The sequence below is a fragment of the Oncorhynchus clarkii genome, chromosome 7 (assembly GCF_045791955.1).
Source record: "Oncorhynchus clarkii lewisi isolate Uvic-CL-2024 chromosome 7, UVic_Ocla_1.0, whole genome shotgun sequence".
NCBI lineage: Eukaryota > Metazoa > Chordata > Actinopteri > Salmoniformes > Salmonidae > Oncorhynchus > Oncorhynchus clarkii.
Window position 1 is genome coordinate 59726666 of NC_092153.1, and position 19964 is coordinate 59746629.

Sequence of the window (19964 nt, forward strand, 5' to 3'; positions counted from 1 at the left end):
GAGGCTGCTGAGGGGAGAATGACTCATAATAATTTCTGGAACAGAGTGAATGGAATGGCATCAAACACATGGAAATCATGTAATTGTTGATACCTTTCCATTAATACCACTCTAGTCATTACCACATGCCTGTCCTGGCATTTACTACCATACCCTGTTCAAAGGCACTTAAACATTGTTTCAAGGTTTAAAAATCCTTCTTTAGCCTGACTCCTCTTCATCTACACTGATTGAAGTGGATTTAACAAGTGACATAAATAAGGGATCATCACTTTCTACTGGTTAGTCTGTCATGGAAAGAGCAGGTATTCTTAATGTTTTGTATGTTTGAAAATCAGAGTCCCCTGTGTGTGACTGTAAAGACCGTGAGGTGTGAATCCTAACTTCCACTAAGTAGATTTTTCACTGAGTCTCCCATTGACATTGATGAATGACTAACTGAAAATTCAATTTCTGTGGAAGTTAGGATTAGCTCCTAAAATGGAGTACTTCACCATGATTTGTATGAGCTTGGGATGTTCATCTAGTCATGAAATTGAAATAGCTGACTGATGGATATCATGGACCATAGCTTCATAATCAGTAGCCATATCTAAATGTAACTGCCAAAATAAAGGAAACACCAACATAAATTGTTTTAATATAGGGCACTGGCCCACCACGAGCCAGAACAGCTTCAATGCACCTTGTCATAGATTCTACAAGAGTCTGAAACTCTATTGGAGGGATGCGATGCCAGACCACCTTATAGTTTGATGAGCATAAATTATGTAAACCATGCCATGGCTATCTCAGTCACCAGATTTCAACCCGAATGAAAACTTCCCTCACCATCAACAAAACATAAAATAATGTAATTTCTTATGGAGGTGGCATTATCATCCTACCAGGGCATAGCCATGGTAGCCAAAATCATGACCTACCTAGCATTTTTATACATGACTCTAAGCATGATGGTATGTAAATTATTAATTAGCGGATGAACTATACCTGTGTGGAAGCACCTGCTTTCAAAATATGTTGTATCCCCCATTTCACCCATCCCCAACTGTTTCCATTATTTTGGCAGTTACCTGTGTGTTCAGTTAGTGGTGTACAAAATGCTCTACATTTAGTTGCCAGAAAGTAACGCCAGGGGGAGCAGACCGTCTACTGATCTCATGCTCCAGTCACAACAATTAACATGGTCATGTGACAGGTTCCTTTGGCGAGATGTTCATCGCTCACAGTTATGGCGGTGTCAGGGAGTCGCAAGGATGGAGTACAATCCACGTCTTGATATCTGATTTTTCTCGTTGACTCAGGAACGTGGTACCACTTTTCCTTGATTGTTACATACTACTCCGTATTATTCCTGCAACGATGGCGGGCCGAGGCGTGGATATGTCAGCACTACCAAAAGAGGTCAGGGACCAATTGGCGGAGTTGGATTTGGAGCTGTCTGAAGGTAAGGGCTTGGGACAGGGAAAGGAGAAAGAGTTGAAGAGTTGTTGTGTCTGGTAAATGCTCTTATGAGTGTGTCCCAGATAAAAACATCAACAAACACCCGTCCCGTGTCAGTGGCGAGAGCTGCAGGCACGACTCGCTTGCGCTGCTCTGTTGCCCGGGAGGATGAAAACACTGACTTCCTTTTTTAGAAATTTCATTTAATTAGCTGGTTAGTGCCCTAAGAACATAGGTGTTGGTCTTTATTATTTTCGCCTGCAATGTCATAGTGTTGTTGAGTAATGACAATATATAGAGATATCACTTTTTGGATGAGGCTTTTGATATGGCTACAGTATTAATCGTATGCTACAGTATATCCCGTGACTGGATGTAATACTTACCACCAGAAGTATACCTCTCAACGTTAAAACAATCTTCCAATTTGCTTTGCAGTCAGTGCATTTTTCTCAAGTCGCTAGGCTATAAACTGCCTTCATGTTAATTGCAATATCAAGGAGACCATACAGGTTTTCTTCCTGTCATAGAAATTAGGTCAAAGCTCTCTCCCTCTTCACATGTCTGTTTCTGAAATCATAGTGCTGCTGCAGTGATGCTACACGTTCCATAGAACTACAACAAGGTAGACTGCTAAACTCTCTTGTTTATGTGGGAATGCAGCTTTCACCTTGTTTTGACAAATGGCAATGCTGAAAAGGAAATAATATGGTATAATGCAAGTCTCCTACTTAGTTGGTGAATCACAGTATTGCTGGTTCTGTGCTGTGCGGTTCCAACGCGCCTGGGGTTAGATTAGTAATGTTATGTTTCGGCTTTGGAGAGGATGTAGAGTACCAGTCAAAAGTTTAGACACAACTACTAATTCCAGATTTTTTCTTTGTGTACTATTTTCTATATTGTAGAATAATAGTAAGTACATCAAAACTATGAAATAACACACATGGAATCATGTAGTAACCAAAAAAGTGTTAAACAAATCAAAATATATTTTATATTTGAGATTCTTCAAAGTAGCCACTCTTTGCCTTGATGATAGCTTTGCACACTCTTGGCGTTCTCTCAACCAGTTTCACCCAGAATGTTTTCTTGAAGGTGTTCCCACATATGCTGAGAACTTGTTGGCTGCTTCCTTCATTCTGCGGTCCAACTCATCCCAAACCATCCCAAACCATCCACATATTCCATATGTGTTATTTCATAGTTTTGATGTCTTCACTATTATTATACAATGTAAAAAATAAAGAAAAACCCTTGAATGAGTAGGTGTGTCCAACCTTTTGACTGGTTCTGTGTGTATGGGAAGAATAGACACCATTGGTGAATGACTGACTGGAGTCAGTTAGTTCTCTCCCTGACTCCCCTCTCTCCCACTGTGTGAACAGGGTAAATCCATTTGCATTCAATCACTTTTTAACATCCCCCCCCCTTTTGATTTGAACTAAACCTTTCATACATATTTTCCTATTGCAGGGGTGCAACTTTGGTTTTAGAAGTGGGGGGGACATCTTAAACTCATTTTCTGCAATTCTACTAGGGCTGTCCCCGACAAAAAATACTCTTGGTCGGGTTGACCAAGAGTAGTCTTTTCTTTAGACCAATTGATTGGTTGACATTTTTAAATGTGTATTTTTCAATATATAGACATCCTATGTGTTTTAATAAAATCAACTATATGTACTGAGCTTGTCTGATGCTTTAAGCAGGCTGTTTGATTAAATAATTAAGACATGCAAATTACTTGAGGGAGCCGGAGATCAAGATAGTCTAACCAAAAGAAAAACAACTATTCCCAACCCTCTTTTTCCCGCTGCTTGCCTTAGCAGATTCTGTAATGGGCTACACCAGTGGTCCGCAACCTTTTCTATTTGGACTGTCAATTTATCTTACCATATCTACTAATCTGCGTGCCAGTTCTGATTTTAATATGCACATTTTTCTGGAACTGTTTATTTTTTAAAAATAATAGTCTTTGTATCTCAAAATCATAGAATGTAGATTAACCACAGGCAATCTAAATTAAAATTATAAAGTAACTTTTATTACCGTTGCCAACTATGTTACAAAATAGCTTACATAGAGCTAACAGATAAAAACATTGCAGCCTGCAGGTAGAAAATATCCTGATAAAAATAAATATCCTATGAATCACATTGTCTATGCATGTCTTGTTTGCAATGAACTTGAATCAATGTATCAATTATCAACTGGTTTGCCCAGAAACTCATGTTGGCAAACTTGAAACGTTGTATAAAATATTCCTGTCCCTCACAGTTTCCCGTGCCAGGGAGCACGGGACGGACACAGCTGTAGGCTATTTGTGCAAGGGATAAGAAGTGATCAGGTATTTGTATGACATTTCCACTAGATCTGAGCATTACATTTTTCCCTTTAATGCCAAGTGGTTATCGAAAGGAAGAGAGCTCAAAATATTGTTAAAATACTTTGAGAAACTATTGTCTGTCAATTGATTCTAAAAACAAACTTTGTTTACTTACTTTTAGAAGCTCCACAGCTCATTAGTGGTAGTAAATTAAGACAATCAGAAATACTATCAGACATCCCCAAATGGGACATTTATAGGCCTACATTTATGGACAGGCCAGGTAGACTAGTCCTACAGTGGGGCAAAAAAGTATTTAGTCAGCCACCAATTGTGCAAGTTCTCCCACTTAAAAAGATGAGAGGCCTGTACTTTTCATCATAGGTACACTTCAACTATGACAGACAAAGTGAGAGAAAAGAAATCCAGAAAATCACATTGTAGGATTTTTAATGAATTTATTTGCAAATTATGGTGGAAAATAAGTATTTGGTCAATAACAAAAGTTTATCTTAATACTTTGTTACAGTGGGGCAAAAAAGTATTTAGTCAGCCACCAATTGTGCATGTTCTCCCACTTAAAAAGACAAGAGAGGCCTGTAATTTTCATCATAGGTACACTTCAACTATGACAGACAAAATGAGAAAGAAATCCAGAAAATCACATTGTAGGATTTTTAATGAATTTATTTGCAAATTATGGTGGAAAATAAGTATTTGGTCACCTACAAACAAGCAAGATTTCTGGCTCTCACAGACCTGTAACTTCTTCTTTAAGAGGCTCCTCTGTCCTCCACTCGTTACCTGTATTAATGGCACCTGTTTGAACTTGTTATCAGTATAAAAGACACCTGTCCACAACCTCAAACAGTCACACTCCAAACTCCACTATGGCCAAGACCAAAGAGCTGTCAAAGGACACCAGAAACAAAATTGTAGACCTGCACCAGGCTAGGAAGACTGAATCTGCAATAGGTAAGCAGCTTGGTTTGAAGAAATCAACTGTGGGAGCAATTATTAGGAAATGGAAGACATACAAGACCACTGATATTCTCCCTCAATTTGGGGCTCCACGCAAGATCTCACCCCTCGGGGTCAAAATGATCACAAGAACAGTGAGCAAAAATCCCAGAACCACACGGGGGGACCTAGTGAATGACCTGCAGAGAGCTGGGACCAAAGTAACAAAGCTTACCATCAGTAACACACTACGCCGCCGGGGACTCAAATCCTGCAGTGCCAGACATGTCCCCCTGCTTAAGCCAGTACATGTCCAGGCCCGTCTGAAGTTTGCTAGAGAGCATTTGGATGATCCAGAAGAAGATTGGGAGAATGTCATATGGTCAGATGAAACCAAAATATAACTTTTTGGTAAAAACTCAACTCGTCGTGTTTGGAGGACAAAGAATGCTGAGTTGCATCCAAAGAACACCATACCTACTGTGAAGCATGGGGGTGGAAACATTATGCTTTGGGGCTGCAAAGGGACCAGGACGACTGATCTGTGTAAAGGAAAGAATGAATGGGGCCATGTATCGTGAGATTTTGAGTGAAAGTCTCCTTCCATCAGCAAGTGCATTGAAGATGAAACGTGGCTGGGTCTTTCAGCATGACAATGATCCCAAACACAACGCCCGGGCAACGAAGGAGTGGCTTCATAAGAAGCATTTCAAGGTCCTGGAGTGGCCTAGCCAGTCTCCAGATCTCAACCCCATAGAAAATCTTTGGAGACAGCATCACCGTGCTGGTCTATAATAATAGCTTTCCCTTCACACAGCATGCATTAAATATTTCTCTCCCTCATCAATATATACACAATACCCCATAATGACAAAGCGAAAACAGGTTTTTAGGAATATTAGCAAATGTATAAAAAAACAAGAAGCGAAATACCTTATTTACATACAGTGCCTTGCGAAAGTATTCGGCCCCCTTGAACTTTGCGACCTTTTGCCACATTTCAGGCTTCAACCATAAAGATATAAAACTGTATTTTTTTTGTGAAGAATCAACAACAAGTGGGACACAATCATGAAGTGGAACGACATTTATTGGATATTTCAAACTTTTTTAACAAATCAAAAACTGAAAAATTGGGCGTGCAAAATTATTCAGCCCCTTTACTTTCAGTGCAGCAAACTCTCTCCAGAAGTTCAGTGAGGATCTCTGAATGATCCAATGTTGACCTAAATGACTAATGATGATAAATACAATCCACCTGTGTGTAATCAAGTCTCCGTATAAATGCACCTGCACTGTGATAGTCTCAGAGGTCCGTTAAAAGCGCAGAGAGCATCATGAAGAACAAGGAACACACCAGGCAGGTCCGAGATACTGTTGTGAAGAAGTTTAAAGCCGGATTTGGATACAAAAAGATTTCCCAAGCTTTAAACATCCCAAGGAGCACTGTGCAAGCGATAATATTGAAATGGAAGGAGTATCAGACCACTGCAAATCTACCAAGACCTGGCCGTCCCTCTAAACTTTCAGCTCATACAAGGAGAAGACTGATCAGAGATGCAGCCAAGAGGCCCATGATCACTCTGGATGAACTGCAGAGATCTACAGCTGAGGTGGGAGACTCTGTCCATAGGACAACAATCAGTCGTATATTGCACAAATCTGGCCTTTATGGAAGAGTGGCAAGAAGAAAGCCATTTCTTAAAGATATCCATAAAAAGAGTTGTTTAAAGTTTGCCACAAGCCACCTGGGAGACACACCAAACATGTGCAAGAAGGTGCTCTGGTCAGATGAAACCAAAATTGAACTTTTTGGCAACAATGCAAAACGTTATGTTTGGCGTAAAAGCAACACAGCTGAACACACCATCCCCACTGTCAAACATGGTGGTGGCAGCATCATGGTTTGGGCCTGCTTTTCTTCAGCAGGGACAGGGAAGATGGTTAAAATTGATGGGAAGATGGATGGAGCCAAATACAGGACCATTCTGGAAGAAAACCTGATGGAGTCTGCAAAAGACCTGAGACTTGGACGGAGATTTGTCTTCCAACAAGACAATGATCCAAAACATAAAGCAAAATCTACAATGGAATGGTTCAAAAATAAACATATCCAGGTGTTAGAATGGCCAAGTCAAAGTCCAGACCTGAATCCAATCGAGAATCTGTGGAAAGAACTGAAAACTGCTGTTCACAAATGCTCTCCATCCAACCTCACTGAGCTCAAGCTGTTTTGCAAGGAGGAATGGGAAAGCATTTTAGTCTCTCGATGTGCAAAACTGATAGAGACATACCCCAAGCGACTTACAGCTGTAATCGCAGCAAAAGGTGGCGCTACAAAGTATTAACTTAAGGGGGCTGAATAATTTTGCACGCCCAATTTTTCAGTTTTTTATTTGTTAAAAAAGTTTGAAATATCCAATAAATGTCGTTCCACTTCATGATTGTGTCCCACTTGTTGTTGATTCTTCACAAAAAATACAGTTTTATATCTTTATGTTTGAAGCCTGAAATGTGGCAAAAGGTCGCAAAGTTCAAGGGGGCCGAATACTTTCGCAAGGCACTGTAAGTATTCAGAACCTTTGCTATGAGACTCAATTGTTCTCAGGTGCATCCTGTTTCCATTGTACATCCTTCAAATGGTTCTACAACTTGATTGGAGTCCACTTGTAGTAAAATCAATTGATTGGACATGATTTGGAAAGGCACACACCTGTCTATATAAGGTCCCACAGTTGACAGTGCATGTCAGAGCAAAAACCAAGCCATGAGGTCAAAGGAATTGTCCATAGAGCTTCGAAACACTATTGTGTCGCGGCACAGATCTGAGGAAGGGTACCAAAATATTTCTGCGGCATCGAAGGTCCCAAAGAACACAGTGGCTTCCATCATTCTTCAATGGAAGAAGTTTGAAACCACCAAGACTTCCTAGAGCTGGCCGCCCGGCCCAAACTGAGCAATCGGTGGAGAAGGGTCTTGGTCAGGGAGGTGACCAAGAACTCCCATCCATGGAGATGTGAGAACCTTCCAGATTGAAGCGGGCACATGACATTCCGCTTGAAGTTTGCCAAAAGGCACCTAAAGGACTCTCAGACCATGAGAAACAACATTCTCTGGTCTGATGAAACCAAGATTGAACTATTTGGCCTGAATGCCAAGGGACCCTACGGTGAAACATGGTGGTGGCAGCATCATGCTGTGGCGATGTTTTTCAGCGGCATGGACTGGGAGACTAGTCAGGATCGATGAGAAAGATGAACGGAGAAAAGTATAGAGAGATCCTTGATGAAAACCTGCCCCAGAGCGCTCAGACTGGGGCGAAGGTTCTCCTTCCAACAGGACAATGACCCTAAACACACACTCCCTCTTCAACACGATTGAACACCTAAAAATATCTGAGCAGCAACGCTCTTCATCCAACCTGACAGAGCTTGAGAGGATCTGCAGAGAAGAATGGTTGAAACTCTCCAAATACAGGTGTGCCAAGATTGTAGCGTCATACCCAAGAAGACTGTAATCGCAGCCAAAGGTGCTTCAATGAAGTACTGAGTAAAGGGTCTGAATACTTATGGAAATGTGATTTTCCAGTTTTTTATTTTTATTACATTTGCAAAAATGTCTAAAAACCTATTTTTGCTATGTCATTATGGGGTATTGTGTGTAGATTGAATACATTTTAGAATAAGGCTGCAACGTAACAAAATGTGGCAAAGACTAGGGGTCTGAATACTTTCCGAATGCACTGTATACTGTATCCATCGCTTTTTGTCCAATTTGCTAAGGCTCAGTAAATTTCGTTTGGGAGTCATTGTTTGGGGACCCTGAAGAAGGCACAGTGATGCCGAAACGTTGGTGTTTTTTTACCCAATAGATTACTGGGAGGTTATATACACTACCGTTCAAAAGTTTGGGGTCACTTAGAAATGTCCTTGTTTTTTTAGAAGAAAAGCTAATTTTGTATCCATTAAAACAACATCAAATTGATCAGAAATACAGTATAGACATTGTTAATGTTGTAAATGACTATTGTAGCTGTAAATGGCTGATTTTGAATGGAATTTCTACATAGGAGTACAGAGGTCCATTATCAACAGCCTGTGTTCCAATGGCACGTTGTGTTAGCTAATCCAAGTTTATAACTTTAAAAAACGAATTAATCATTAGAAAACCCTTTTGCAATTATGTTAGCACAGATGAAAACTGTTGGTCTGATTTAAAGAAGCAATACAACTGGCCTTCTTTAGACTAGTTGAGTATCTGGAGCATCAGCATTTGTGAGTTTGATTACAGGCTCAAAATGGCCAGAAACAAATACCTTTTTTCTGAAACTTGTCAGTCTATTCTTGTTCTGAGAAATGAAGGCTATTCCATGCGAGAAATTGCCAAGAAACTGAAGACCTCGTACAACGCTGTGTATTACTCCCTTCACAGAACAGCGGAAACTAGCTCTAACCAGAATAGAAAGAGGAGTGGGAGGCCCAGGTGCACAACTGAGCAAGAGGACAAGTACATTAGAGTGTCTAGTTTGAGAAACAGACACCTCACAAGTCCTCAACTGGCAGCTTTATTAAATAGTACCCACAAAACACCAGTCTCAACGTTAACAGTGACGAGGCGACTCCAGGATACTCTCCGGGGTAAAAAACCACAAGCAAATAAAAACAACTTCCTCAATAAGATGTGTGAAATCTGTTTTATCTCGATCAAATCAATTAGATTCCATTGTTTGAATGTCACAGGGCACTTCTGAAAAGGCCTGAGCGATGGAGGAGCCCTAGTTCACTGTAACATACGGTGGGTGACCTCACTTTTACATGACAGTGTGGCCTTGTTAATAATAGACATAAATTAACAGTTTGGCTAATGAGGTTAAGGAGGGGTGATACTCTGTTTAGGAGAGAGAGTAGCTATCTATTAATAATGGCATGGCACATTTTATGATGTACTACATACACAGACTGTCACTATTTTTCTGCTGTGTGTGCAAATCAATTGGAAATGTTTGAGAGTGTGTCGTTGTGTGGCATACACTGGTTGATTGAGTGAGTCACACAATATGGGATTTTTGTTTACAGGGTTTTACCTTTATTAAAATGTATCCCAGATACATGTTTATTAGCATATGTAGTACTTTGAATGATGAGTGTTGAAATAACCTGGAGCTGTTGTGTTCTGCCTCCAGTATGAGGTGTTTACTCCTTCCCTTCAGCCTTGTAGCCCTCAGCTAGTCCACTGACACTCGCACAGGCTCCATTTTGAGCTCCAGCAGCACAACATCCATTAATTGATTCACCACAAAGAGAATGCTGCCTCATTACTCCAACCACACTGAGCCATGATCAGATGCCCGGACCAGAGTGGCCATGTTTGTAGTTCCATCAGGCTGCTGGTGGTTGAAGTATAACTGTAGCTTTAGTGGTTAACTAGAGTCAGTTAAGACTTCAGCAGCACAGTGACTCAATAGAAACTCAACACCCCCAGTGTGGCCATCACTCATCTCTGTCACAGCAGTGAAGGGAGGACGACACTGTACTGAACATCCAACAGTCTGCCCCACTCATGTCAAAGCTGGTACTGTAAGCACATAGCCTATTCTCTATTATCTATGTTTATCAGTATTATGCACCAAAACACATCTTAATCCATTTTATTGGATTGTCAGTAATACTACATTGTATGGAGTAGTAGCAGTCTGCTTAATGTTTCTCGAGCATATCCTTTACATTTCTAATAATCAGCCCATTGTTGTCACTCTGTGCCAAAGACAGGACTGCCATGGCAACAAATACAGGAAATATGCACCATCAGCATATTTTAGCATCAGTAGGTGTGGTGCATTGTGTGTGTCAGTAGTGGTGGTGCATTGTGTGTGTGTGTTAAGTTCTCCTATACCTAGCTCTAACCCCGGTGACTGTGGACACAATGGGAGCCATTGAGAGGATCAAAGCCATGGTGGCTGGGAGCTCGGCTGGAATTTAGACCACAATCCTTTGTGTGTTTTTAAGCTTCTCAAATTAACTGTGTGTGCACACACACACACACACACACACACACACACACACACACACACACACACACACACACAGAGACAGAGACAGACAATGTGTGCCCCTTTGCCTGGTTTCGGTGTCCCCTTGCCTGGTCTCCAAGGCCTGTGTGTATAATAGTATTATAGTATGGTGTAAGTGGTATAATGCTTTGATAAGAGCTGAGTGGATATGACTCCCCTTTGGCTTTGCTCTGGGCCCTGTCTCTGTCCCAGTGTAGACTCTAGTGTCTAGTGTGTGTTTGTCCAGTCATCTGCATATGTTTTTGTCTGTGTTCTGTCTGTGTTGCTGTGGGAGAAGAGGCAGATTTTTCAGCACAGCAGCCTGTTCCATGCTGAGTGGAGAGCGGGAGAGAGAGAGCTTAAGGAAATAAATGACTATGTACAGACTCAGTGAGCATAGCCTTGCTATTGAGAAAGGCCGACGTAGGCAGACTTGGCTCTCAAGAGAAGACAGGCTATGTGCACACTGCCCTCAAAATGAGGTGGAAACTGAGCTGCACTTCCTAACCTGCCCAATGTATTAGAGACAAATATTTCCCTCAGATTACACAGATCCACAAATAATTTGAAAACAAACCCGATTTTGATAGTCTCCCATATATACTGGGTGAAATACCACAGTATGGGCTTTATTGGCATGGGAAACATATGTTAACATTGCCAAAGCAAGTGAGGCAGATATATACAAAAGTGAAATAAACAAATATTAACAGTAAACATTACACTCACAGAAGTTTCAAAATAATAAAGACATTACAAATGTCATATAATGTTTAGAGAGAGAGAGAGAGGAGAGATTACTCACTCTGTGCTTGAGTCTCCCAATCTAGGTCACAGAGCATCAAGAGGCAACATGCCTGGCTCATTTAGCCCTCTGAGTCACAGTGAGACAGCACTGCTACTGGGGATCTCTCTCTCTCCTTTTCGCTCTCCCATTTCCTCTCTATTTTTTCTCTTTCTTTTTCTATCTATCTATCTTTTCTATCTATCCATCTCTCTCTCCTTCACTATACATCTTTCTCTCTCTCATGTTTTCTCTCTCATGTTCTCTCTCTCTCTCTCTCTCTCTCTCTCTCTTCTCTCTCTCTCTCTCATCTTCTCTCTCTCTTCTCTCTCTCTCTCTCTCTCTCTCATGTTCTCTCTCTCTCTCTTTCTCTTTCTCTCTCTCTCTCTCTCTCTCTCTCTCTCTCTCTCTCTCTATCCATTGAAAGCTCATTAACTGTGACAGAAGCTGTTCACTGATCTCCAGCCATATATAAAGGCCAAAAAACACCAAATGTAGAAGGAAGGACAGCTCTACACTCAGTGTGTGGTGCCTATTGTGGAAAAACTGAAATGTCCAGAGGAGTTCTCTGTTTTGGAAATTAAACATTTGTGTTACTTAATAGCATTCATCTCACGCTCCCAGAAACATTATAAAACACACACACACACTATTTATCTCTTTGTTCTGGTGTGTGAATATAGTTTTTTGCAGGCTTTTGCTCTGTGGCTGTAAGGAGAGTGAATAATTCAGATGTGTCTATGGAAGCCCACAGGGGTGAGGCAGGCTCTCTAGTTGAATTGCATACACACGCTCGCATGCACACACACACACACACACACATGGGCGCCTGACTTTGTCTGAAAGTGGGGTGCAAACAAATTTAATTCAAAAATGTTAAAACCATTTCCTGCAATTCTACACTTTCTTTACAGGGGGAATCCATATCAACAAAACACAACAATTTTTCGTAGGTTTACATTGAACTTGAGTATTTGGATGAAAACAAACATCTATTTTCAGGACGCAAGTCCAGAAAAAAATGTGTGTGCATTTATTTATATGCTAATAGAGTGTAACAATGCCTAATTTATCATAACCATTACAGAGAACAAATCCTAACTGCTAAAAAAAATCCTAACTCCCCATATACACTGAGTATACCGCCATCGATAAAAGACAGTACTGTGCAGCCGTCTTCATCGACCTGGCCAATGCTTTCGACTCTGTCAATCACCATATTCTTATCGGCAGACTCAGTAGCCTCGGTTTTTCTAATGACTGCCTTGCCTGGTTCACCAACTACTTTGCAGACAGAGTTCAGTGTGTCAAATCGGAGGGCATGTTGTCCGGTACCTCTGGCAGTCTCTATGGGGGTACCACAGGGTTCAATTCTCGGGCTGACTCTTTTCTCTGTATATATCAATGATGTTGCTCTTGCTGCGGGCGATTCCCTGATCCACCTCTACGCAGACAACACCATTCTGTATACTTCTGGCCCTTCCTTGGACACTGTGCTATCTAACCTACAAACAAGCTTCAATGCCATACAACACTCCTTCCGTGGCCTCCAACTGCTCTTAAACGCTAGTAAAACCAAATGCATGCTTTTCAACCGTTCGCTTGCCTGCACCCGCACAGCCGACTAGCATCACCACCCTGGATGGTTCCGACCTAGAATATGTGGACATCTGTAAGTACCTAGGTGTCTGGCTAGACTGTAAACTCTCCTTCCAGACTCATATAAACATCTCCAATCCAAAATCAAATCTAGAATCGGCTTTCTATTTCGCAACAAAGCCTCCTTCACTCACGCCGCCAGACTTACCTTAGTAAAACTGACTATCCTACCGATCCTCGACTTCGGCGATGTCATCTACAAAATAGCTTCCAATACTCTACTCAGCAAACTAGATGCAGTTTATCACAGTGCCATCCGTTTTGTTACTTAAGCACCTTATACCACCCACCACTGCGACCTGTATGCTCTTGTCGGCTGGCCCTCGCTACATATTCGTCGCCAGACCCACTGGCTCCAGGTCATCTACAAGTCCATGCTAGGTAAAGCTCCGCCTTATCTCAGTTCACTGGTCACGATGGCAACACCCACCCGTAGCACGCGCTCCAGGAGGTGTATCTCACTGATCCATCCCTAAAGCCAACACCTCATTTGGCCGCCTTTCCTTCCAGTTCTCTGCTGCCTGTGACTGGAACGAATTGCAAAAATCGCTGAAGTTGGAGACTTTTATTTCCCTCACCAACTTTAAACATCTGCTATCTGAGCAGCTAATCGATCGCTGCAGCTGTACATAGTCCATCTGTAAATAGCCCACCCAATTTACCTACTTCATCCCCATACTGTTTTCATTTATTTACTTTTCTGCTCTTTTGCACACCAGTATCTCTACTTGCACATGATCATCTGATAATTTATCACTCCAGTGTTAATCTGCTAAATTGTAATTATTCGCCTACCTCCTCATGCCTTTTGCACACAATGTATATAGACTATTTTTTTTCTACTGTGTTATTGACTTGTTTATTGTTTACTCCATGTGTAACTCTGTGTTGTTGTCTGTTCACACTGCTATGCTTTATCTTGGCCAGGTCGCAGTTGTAAATGAGAACTTGTTCTCAACTAGCCTACCTGGTTAAATAAAGGTGAAATAAAATTAAATTAAAAATTAAAGCACCTTCCTAATATTGAGTTGCACCCCCTGCCTTTTGCCTTCAGAACAACCTCAATTTGTCGGGGCATGAACTCTACAAGGTGTCTAAAGCGTTCCACAGGGATGCTTGTCTATATTGAATCCAATGCTTACCACAGTTGTGTTAAGTTGGCTGGATATCCTTTGGGTGGTGGACCATTCTTAATACACACAGGAAACCAGTGAGTGTGAAACCCAGCAGCGTTTTAGTTCTTGACACAAACCGGCGAGAAACCCACACACTGCTCTTTTAATAAGCTTTAGGTGTCGGCCTCACGGCCTTCGTCAGAGCTTTTTTTTCAAATGAAAAGCTGAAATGTCTTGATTCAATAAGTATTCAATCTCTTTGTTATGGAAAGCCTACATATGTTCCGGAGTAAAAATTTGCTTAACAAGTCACATAAGTTACATGGACTCACTGTGTGCAGTAATAGTGTTTAACATGATTTTTGAATGACCACCTCATATATGTACCCCGCACATACAATTATCTGGAAGGTCAGTCAAGCATTGAATTTCCAACACAGATTCAGCACAGGTTTTCCAATACCTCACAAAGAAGGGCACCTTATTGGCAGATGGGTATAAATAAATAAAGAACGGACATTGAATATCCCTGTGAGCATGGTGAAGTTATTAATTACACCTTGGATGGTGTATCAGTACACTCAGTCACTACAAAGAAACAGGCGTCCTTCCTAACTCAGTTGCCGGAGAGGAAGGAAACCGCTCAGGAATTTCACCATAATGTCAATGGTGACTTTAAAAATGTTAGAGTTTAATGTCTGTGATAGGAGAAAACTGAGGATGGATCATCAACATTGGAGTTACGACACAATACTAACGTAATTGACAGAGTGAAAAGAAGGAAGACTACAGAATAAAAATATTTTTATTCTGTACAGTCTTCTTTTTGCGTTGCAACAAGGCAAAGCAATGAACTTTTTGTCCTGAATACAAAGTGTTATCTTTGGGGCAAATCCAATACAACACATTACTGTTTACCTCTCTCCATATTTTCAAGCATAGTGGTGGCTGCATCATGTTAGCTTGTAATAGTTAAGGACTGGGGAGTTTTTCAGGATAAAAAGAAACGCTAAACACAGGCAAAATCCAAGAGGAAAACCTGGTTCAGTCTGCTTTCCACCAGACACTGGGAGATTAATTCACCTTTCAGCAGGACAATAACCTAAAACACAAGGCCAAATCTACAGTGGAGTTGCTTACCAAGACAACACTGAATGTTCCTGAGTGTTCAAGTTACAGTTTTGACTTAAATCTACTTGAAAATCTATGGCAAGACTTGAAAAGAGTTATCTAGCAATAATCAACAACCAACTTGACAGAGCTTGAACAATTTTGAAAAGAATAATGGTCAAATGTTGCACAATCCAGGTGTGGAAAGCTGTTAGAGACTTACCCAGAACCTGTAACCAGAACCTTACCTGTAATAGCTGCCAAATGTGCTTCTACAAAGTATTGACTCTGGGGTTTGAATACTTATGTTAATGAGATATTTCTTTATTTTATTTTCAATAAATTAGCAAACATTTCTAAAAACATGTTTTCACTTTGTCATTATGTGGTTTATTCTGCCTGTTCTTTGGAATGTTCTATATGGATTAACAATTCCACATTGAACACTGCATGGGGATGAATTATGGCCAGGACATCTGCTTGGTGAGTAGGCCCAGACTTAATGATTCTGATGAAAATACGCTCCGTCTTTAGCAAACTAATGTTGATGCATATTTTCAGTGTGTGGAACCTGTCTATGTTTAAGAGGTTATAGACTAGCCCTAGGCTAACCAATTCTAAATGACACTAGGCTAACCAATTCTAAATGACACTAGGCTAACCAATTCTAAATGACACTAGGCTAACCAATTCTAAATGACACTAGGCTAACCAATTCTAAATGACACTAGGCTAACCAATTCTAAATGACACTAGGCTAACCAATTCTAAATGGCACTAGGCTAACCAATTCTAAATGACACTAGGCTAACCAATGCTAAATGGCACTAGGCTAACCAATTCTAAATGGCACTAGGCTAACCAATTCTAAATGGCACTAGGCTAACCAATTCTAAATGGCACTAGGCTAACCAATTCTAAATGACACTAGGCTAACCAATTCTAAATGGCACTAGGCTAACCAATTCTAAATGGCACTAGGCTAACCAATTCTAAATGACACTAGGCTAACCAATTCTAAATGACACTAGGCTAACCAATTCTAAATGACACTAGGCTAACCAATAAATGGCTAACCAATTCTAAATGACACTAGGCTAACCAATTCTAAATGGCACTAGGCTAACCAATTCTAAATGGCACCAATAAATGGCTAACCAATTCTAAATGGCACTAGGCTAACCAATTCTAAATGACACTAGGCTAACCAATTCTAAATGACACTAGGCTAACCAATTCTAAATGACACTAGGCTAACCAATTCTAAATGGCACTAGGCTAACCAATTCTAAATGGCACTAGGCTAACCAATTCTAAATGGCACTAGGCTAACCAATTCTAAATGGCACTAGGCTAACCAATTCTAAATGACACTAGGCTAACCAATTCTAAATGACACTAGGCTAACCAATTCTAAATGACACTAGGCTAACCAATTCTAAATGACACTAGGCTAACCAATTCTAAATGACACTAGGCTAACCAATTCTAAATGACACTAGGCTAACCAATTCTAAATGACACTAGGCTAAATTCTAAATGGCACTAGGCTAACCAATTCTAAATGGCACTAGGCTAACCAATTCTAAATGGGCTAACCAATTCTAAATGGCACTAGGCTAACCAATTCTAAATGGCACTAGGCTAACCAATTCTAAATGGCACTAGGCTACCAATTCTAAATGGCTAGGCTAACCAATTCTAAATGGCACCAATTCTAAATGGCTAAATGGCTACCAATTCTAAATGACACTAGGCTAACCAAACCAATTCTAAATGACACTAGGCTAACCAATTCTAAATGACACTAGGCTAACCAATTCTAAATGGCACTAGGCTAACCAATTCTAAATGGCACTAGGCTAACCAATTCTAAATGGCACTAGGCTAACCAATTCTAAATGGCACTAGGCTAACCAATTCTAAATGGCACTAGGCTAACCAATTCTAAATGGCACTAGGCTAACCAATTCTAAATGGCACTAGGCTAACCAATTCTAAATGGCACTAGGCTAACCAATTCTAAATGGCACTAGGCTAACCAATTCTAAATGGCACTAGGCTAACCAATTCTAAATGGCACTAGGCTAACCAATTCTAAATGACACTAGGCTAACCAATTCTAAATGACACTAGGCTAACCAATTCTAAATGACACTAGGCTAACCAATTCTAAATGGCACTAGGCTAACCAATTCTAAATGGCACTAGGCTAACCAATTCTAAATGGCACTAGGCTAACCAATTCTAAATGGCACTAGGCTAACCAATTCTAAATGGCACTAGGCTAACCAATTCTAAATGGCACTAGGCTAACCAATTCTAAATGACACTAGGCTAACCAATTCTAAATGACACTAGGCTAACCAATTCTAAATGACACTAGGCTAACCAATTCTAAATGACACTAGGCTAACCAATTCTAAATGACACTAGGCTAACCAATTCTAAATGACACTAGGCTAACCAATTCTAAATGACACTAGGCTAACCAATTCTAAATGACACTAGGCTAACCAATTCTAAATGACACTAGGCTAACCAATTCTAAATGACACTAGGCTAACCAATTCTAAATGGCACTAGGCTAACCAATTCTAAATGACACTAGGCTAACCAATTCTAAATGGGCACTAGGCTAACCAATTCTAAATGGGCTAACCAATAAATGACACTAGGCTAACCAATTCTAAATGACACTAGGCTAACCAATTCTAAATGACACTAGGCTAACCAATTCTAAATGACACTAGGCTAACCAATTCTAAATGACACTAGGCTAACCAATTCTAAATGACACTAGGCTAACCAATTCTAAATGACACTAGGCTAACCAATTCTAAATGACACTAGGCTAACCAATTCTAAATGACACTAGGCTAACCAATTCTAAATGGCTAACCAATTCTAATTCTAAATGGCTAACCAATAAATGACACTAGGCTAACCAATTCTAAATTCTAAATGGCACTAGGCTAACCAATTCTAAATGGCACTAGGCTAACCAATTCTAAATGACACTAGGCTAACCAATTCTAAATGGCACTAGGCTAACCAATTCTAAATGACACTAGCGGTTCTCAAAGTAAAACAAGTGGTAAATATACAGGATGCAATTATTCAGAAAACTGCAGCTCGGCCTCCCGAGTGGCGCAGCGGTCTAAGGCACTGCATTGCAGTACTTGAGGCGTCACTACAGACCCGGGTTCGATCCCAGGCTGTGTCACAGCCGGCAATGACCAGGAGACCCACAATTGGCCCAGCATCGTTAGGGTGACTCAGTCGGCAGAAGAACTGCCTTGGTTTGGCTTGGTTTGGGAAGCAAAACTTTCCAGTGGGAAAATCCATTCATCTTGAGGGGATAGGGTGCACAATGCAATCTGTTAATTATTATATATTATATAAAATGAACATATCTATTTTTGATTTATTTTAGCCCCTTTTTCTCCCCAAGTTTCTCGGTGTCCACGTCACTTAGGACTTATCATGGTCCAAATACACCAACACAGTTGTAGGAGGGCACAACAATGCCTCTTCCCCCACAGGAGGCTGAAAAGATTAGGCATGGGCCCTCAGATCCTCAAAAAGTTCTACAACTGCACCACCATTGAGAGCATCTTGCCTGGCTGCATCACCGCTTGACCCTCTTTTTTTGCAGTGACTCTCTTGCACTGGCTTTATGCACACTCACTGGACACAATCACACACTGCATACACTCACACACACATAACACACACATGTGGATATTGACGACACTCACACATAGACACACTTCCACACTCTTTCACACTCTTCACATACGCTGTTGCTACTCTGTTTATTATCATTCCTGATTGCCTTTTACCCCTTCCTACATGTACATATTAGTTCAACTACCTTGTACCCCTGCATATTGACTCGGTACCGGTACTCTTTGTATATAGCCTTGTTATTGTTATTTTATTGTGTAACTATTTCCTTTTTTTATTATGCTTTTTAACTCTGCATTGATGGGAAAGGGCTCGTAAATAAGCATTTCACTGTAAAGTCTAAACCTGTTGTATTCGGCGCATGTAACAAATGCAATTTGATTTGACACAGACTAGCTCCTCCACTCCAGTCTCCATTTTCACACTAACCTCACACCTACAATCCACTTTCAAGACAAGAGGGAGGAAAACTGTCAAGTTCAGAGTCCTGATCCTAATCTTGGCCTACATTCAAGTTTAGGGTCAACCTCAACCATTGTTTGCCCCACAGACAGACCCTTCCCATGCTACTAGCTGTACTTCATGTGGTAGATGTTATGTTGTGAATACTTTATTACGAATGTACTCACTAGCCCTACTACTAACTTATTACTACAGTATTACAATTTATTATCTTGTCCTCCTGTGGCTGTCTGATATATTTCCATTAAAGAGAGAGCGAGAGCGATAAGAGAGTAGTAGTAGTGTTAGTGTTAGCGTTAGCCATGAGCCCTGGTCACTGTGGTGCACTCTGAATTATTGAACAGAGCTGAGTGGATTCTGCCGCAATAC

General features: G+C 40.7%; 1 protein-coding gene across 1 annotated transcript in view; it reads left to right on the top strand.

Moving 5' to 3' along the window:
- Positions 1-1247: 1247 nt before the first annotated feature.
- LOC139413572 (disco-interacting protein 2 homolog B-A-like) overlaps positions 1248-19964 on the top strand; it is a 78720-nt gene continuing 60003 nt past the window's right edge. The window contains exon 1 of the mRNA XM_071161088.1: positions 1248-1447. Within this exon, the coding sequence (XP_071017189.1) occupies positions 1363-1447 (85 nt within the window). The 5' untranslated portion in view covers positions 1248-1362. The remainder of the gene's footprint in view (positions 1448-19964) is intronic.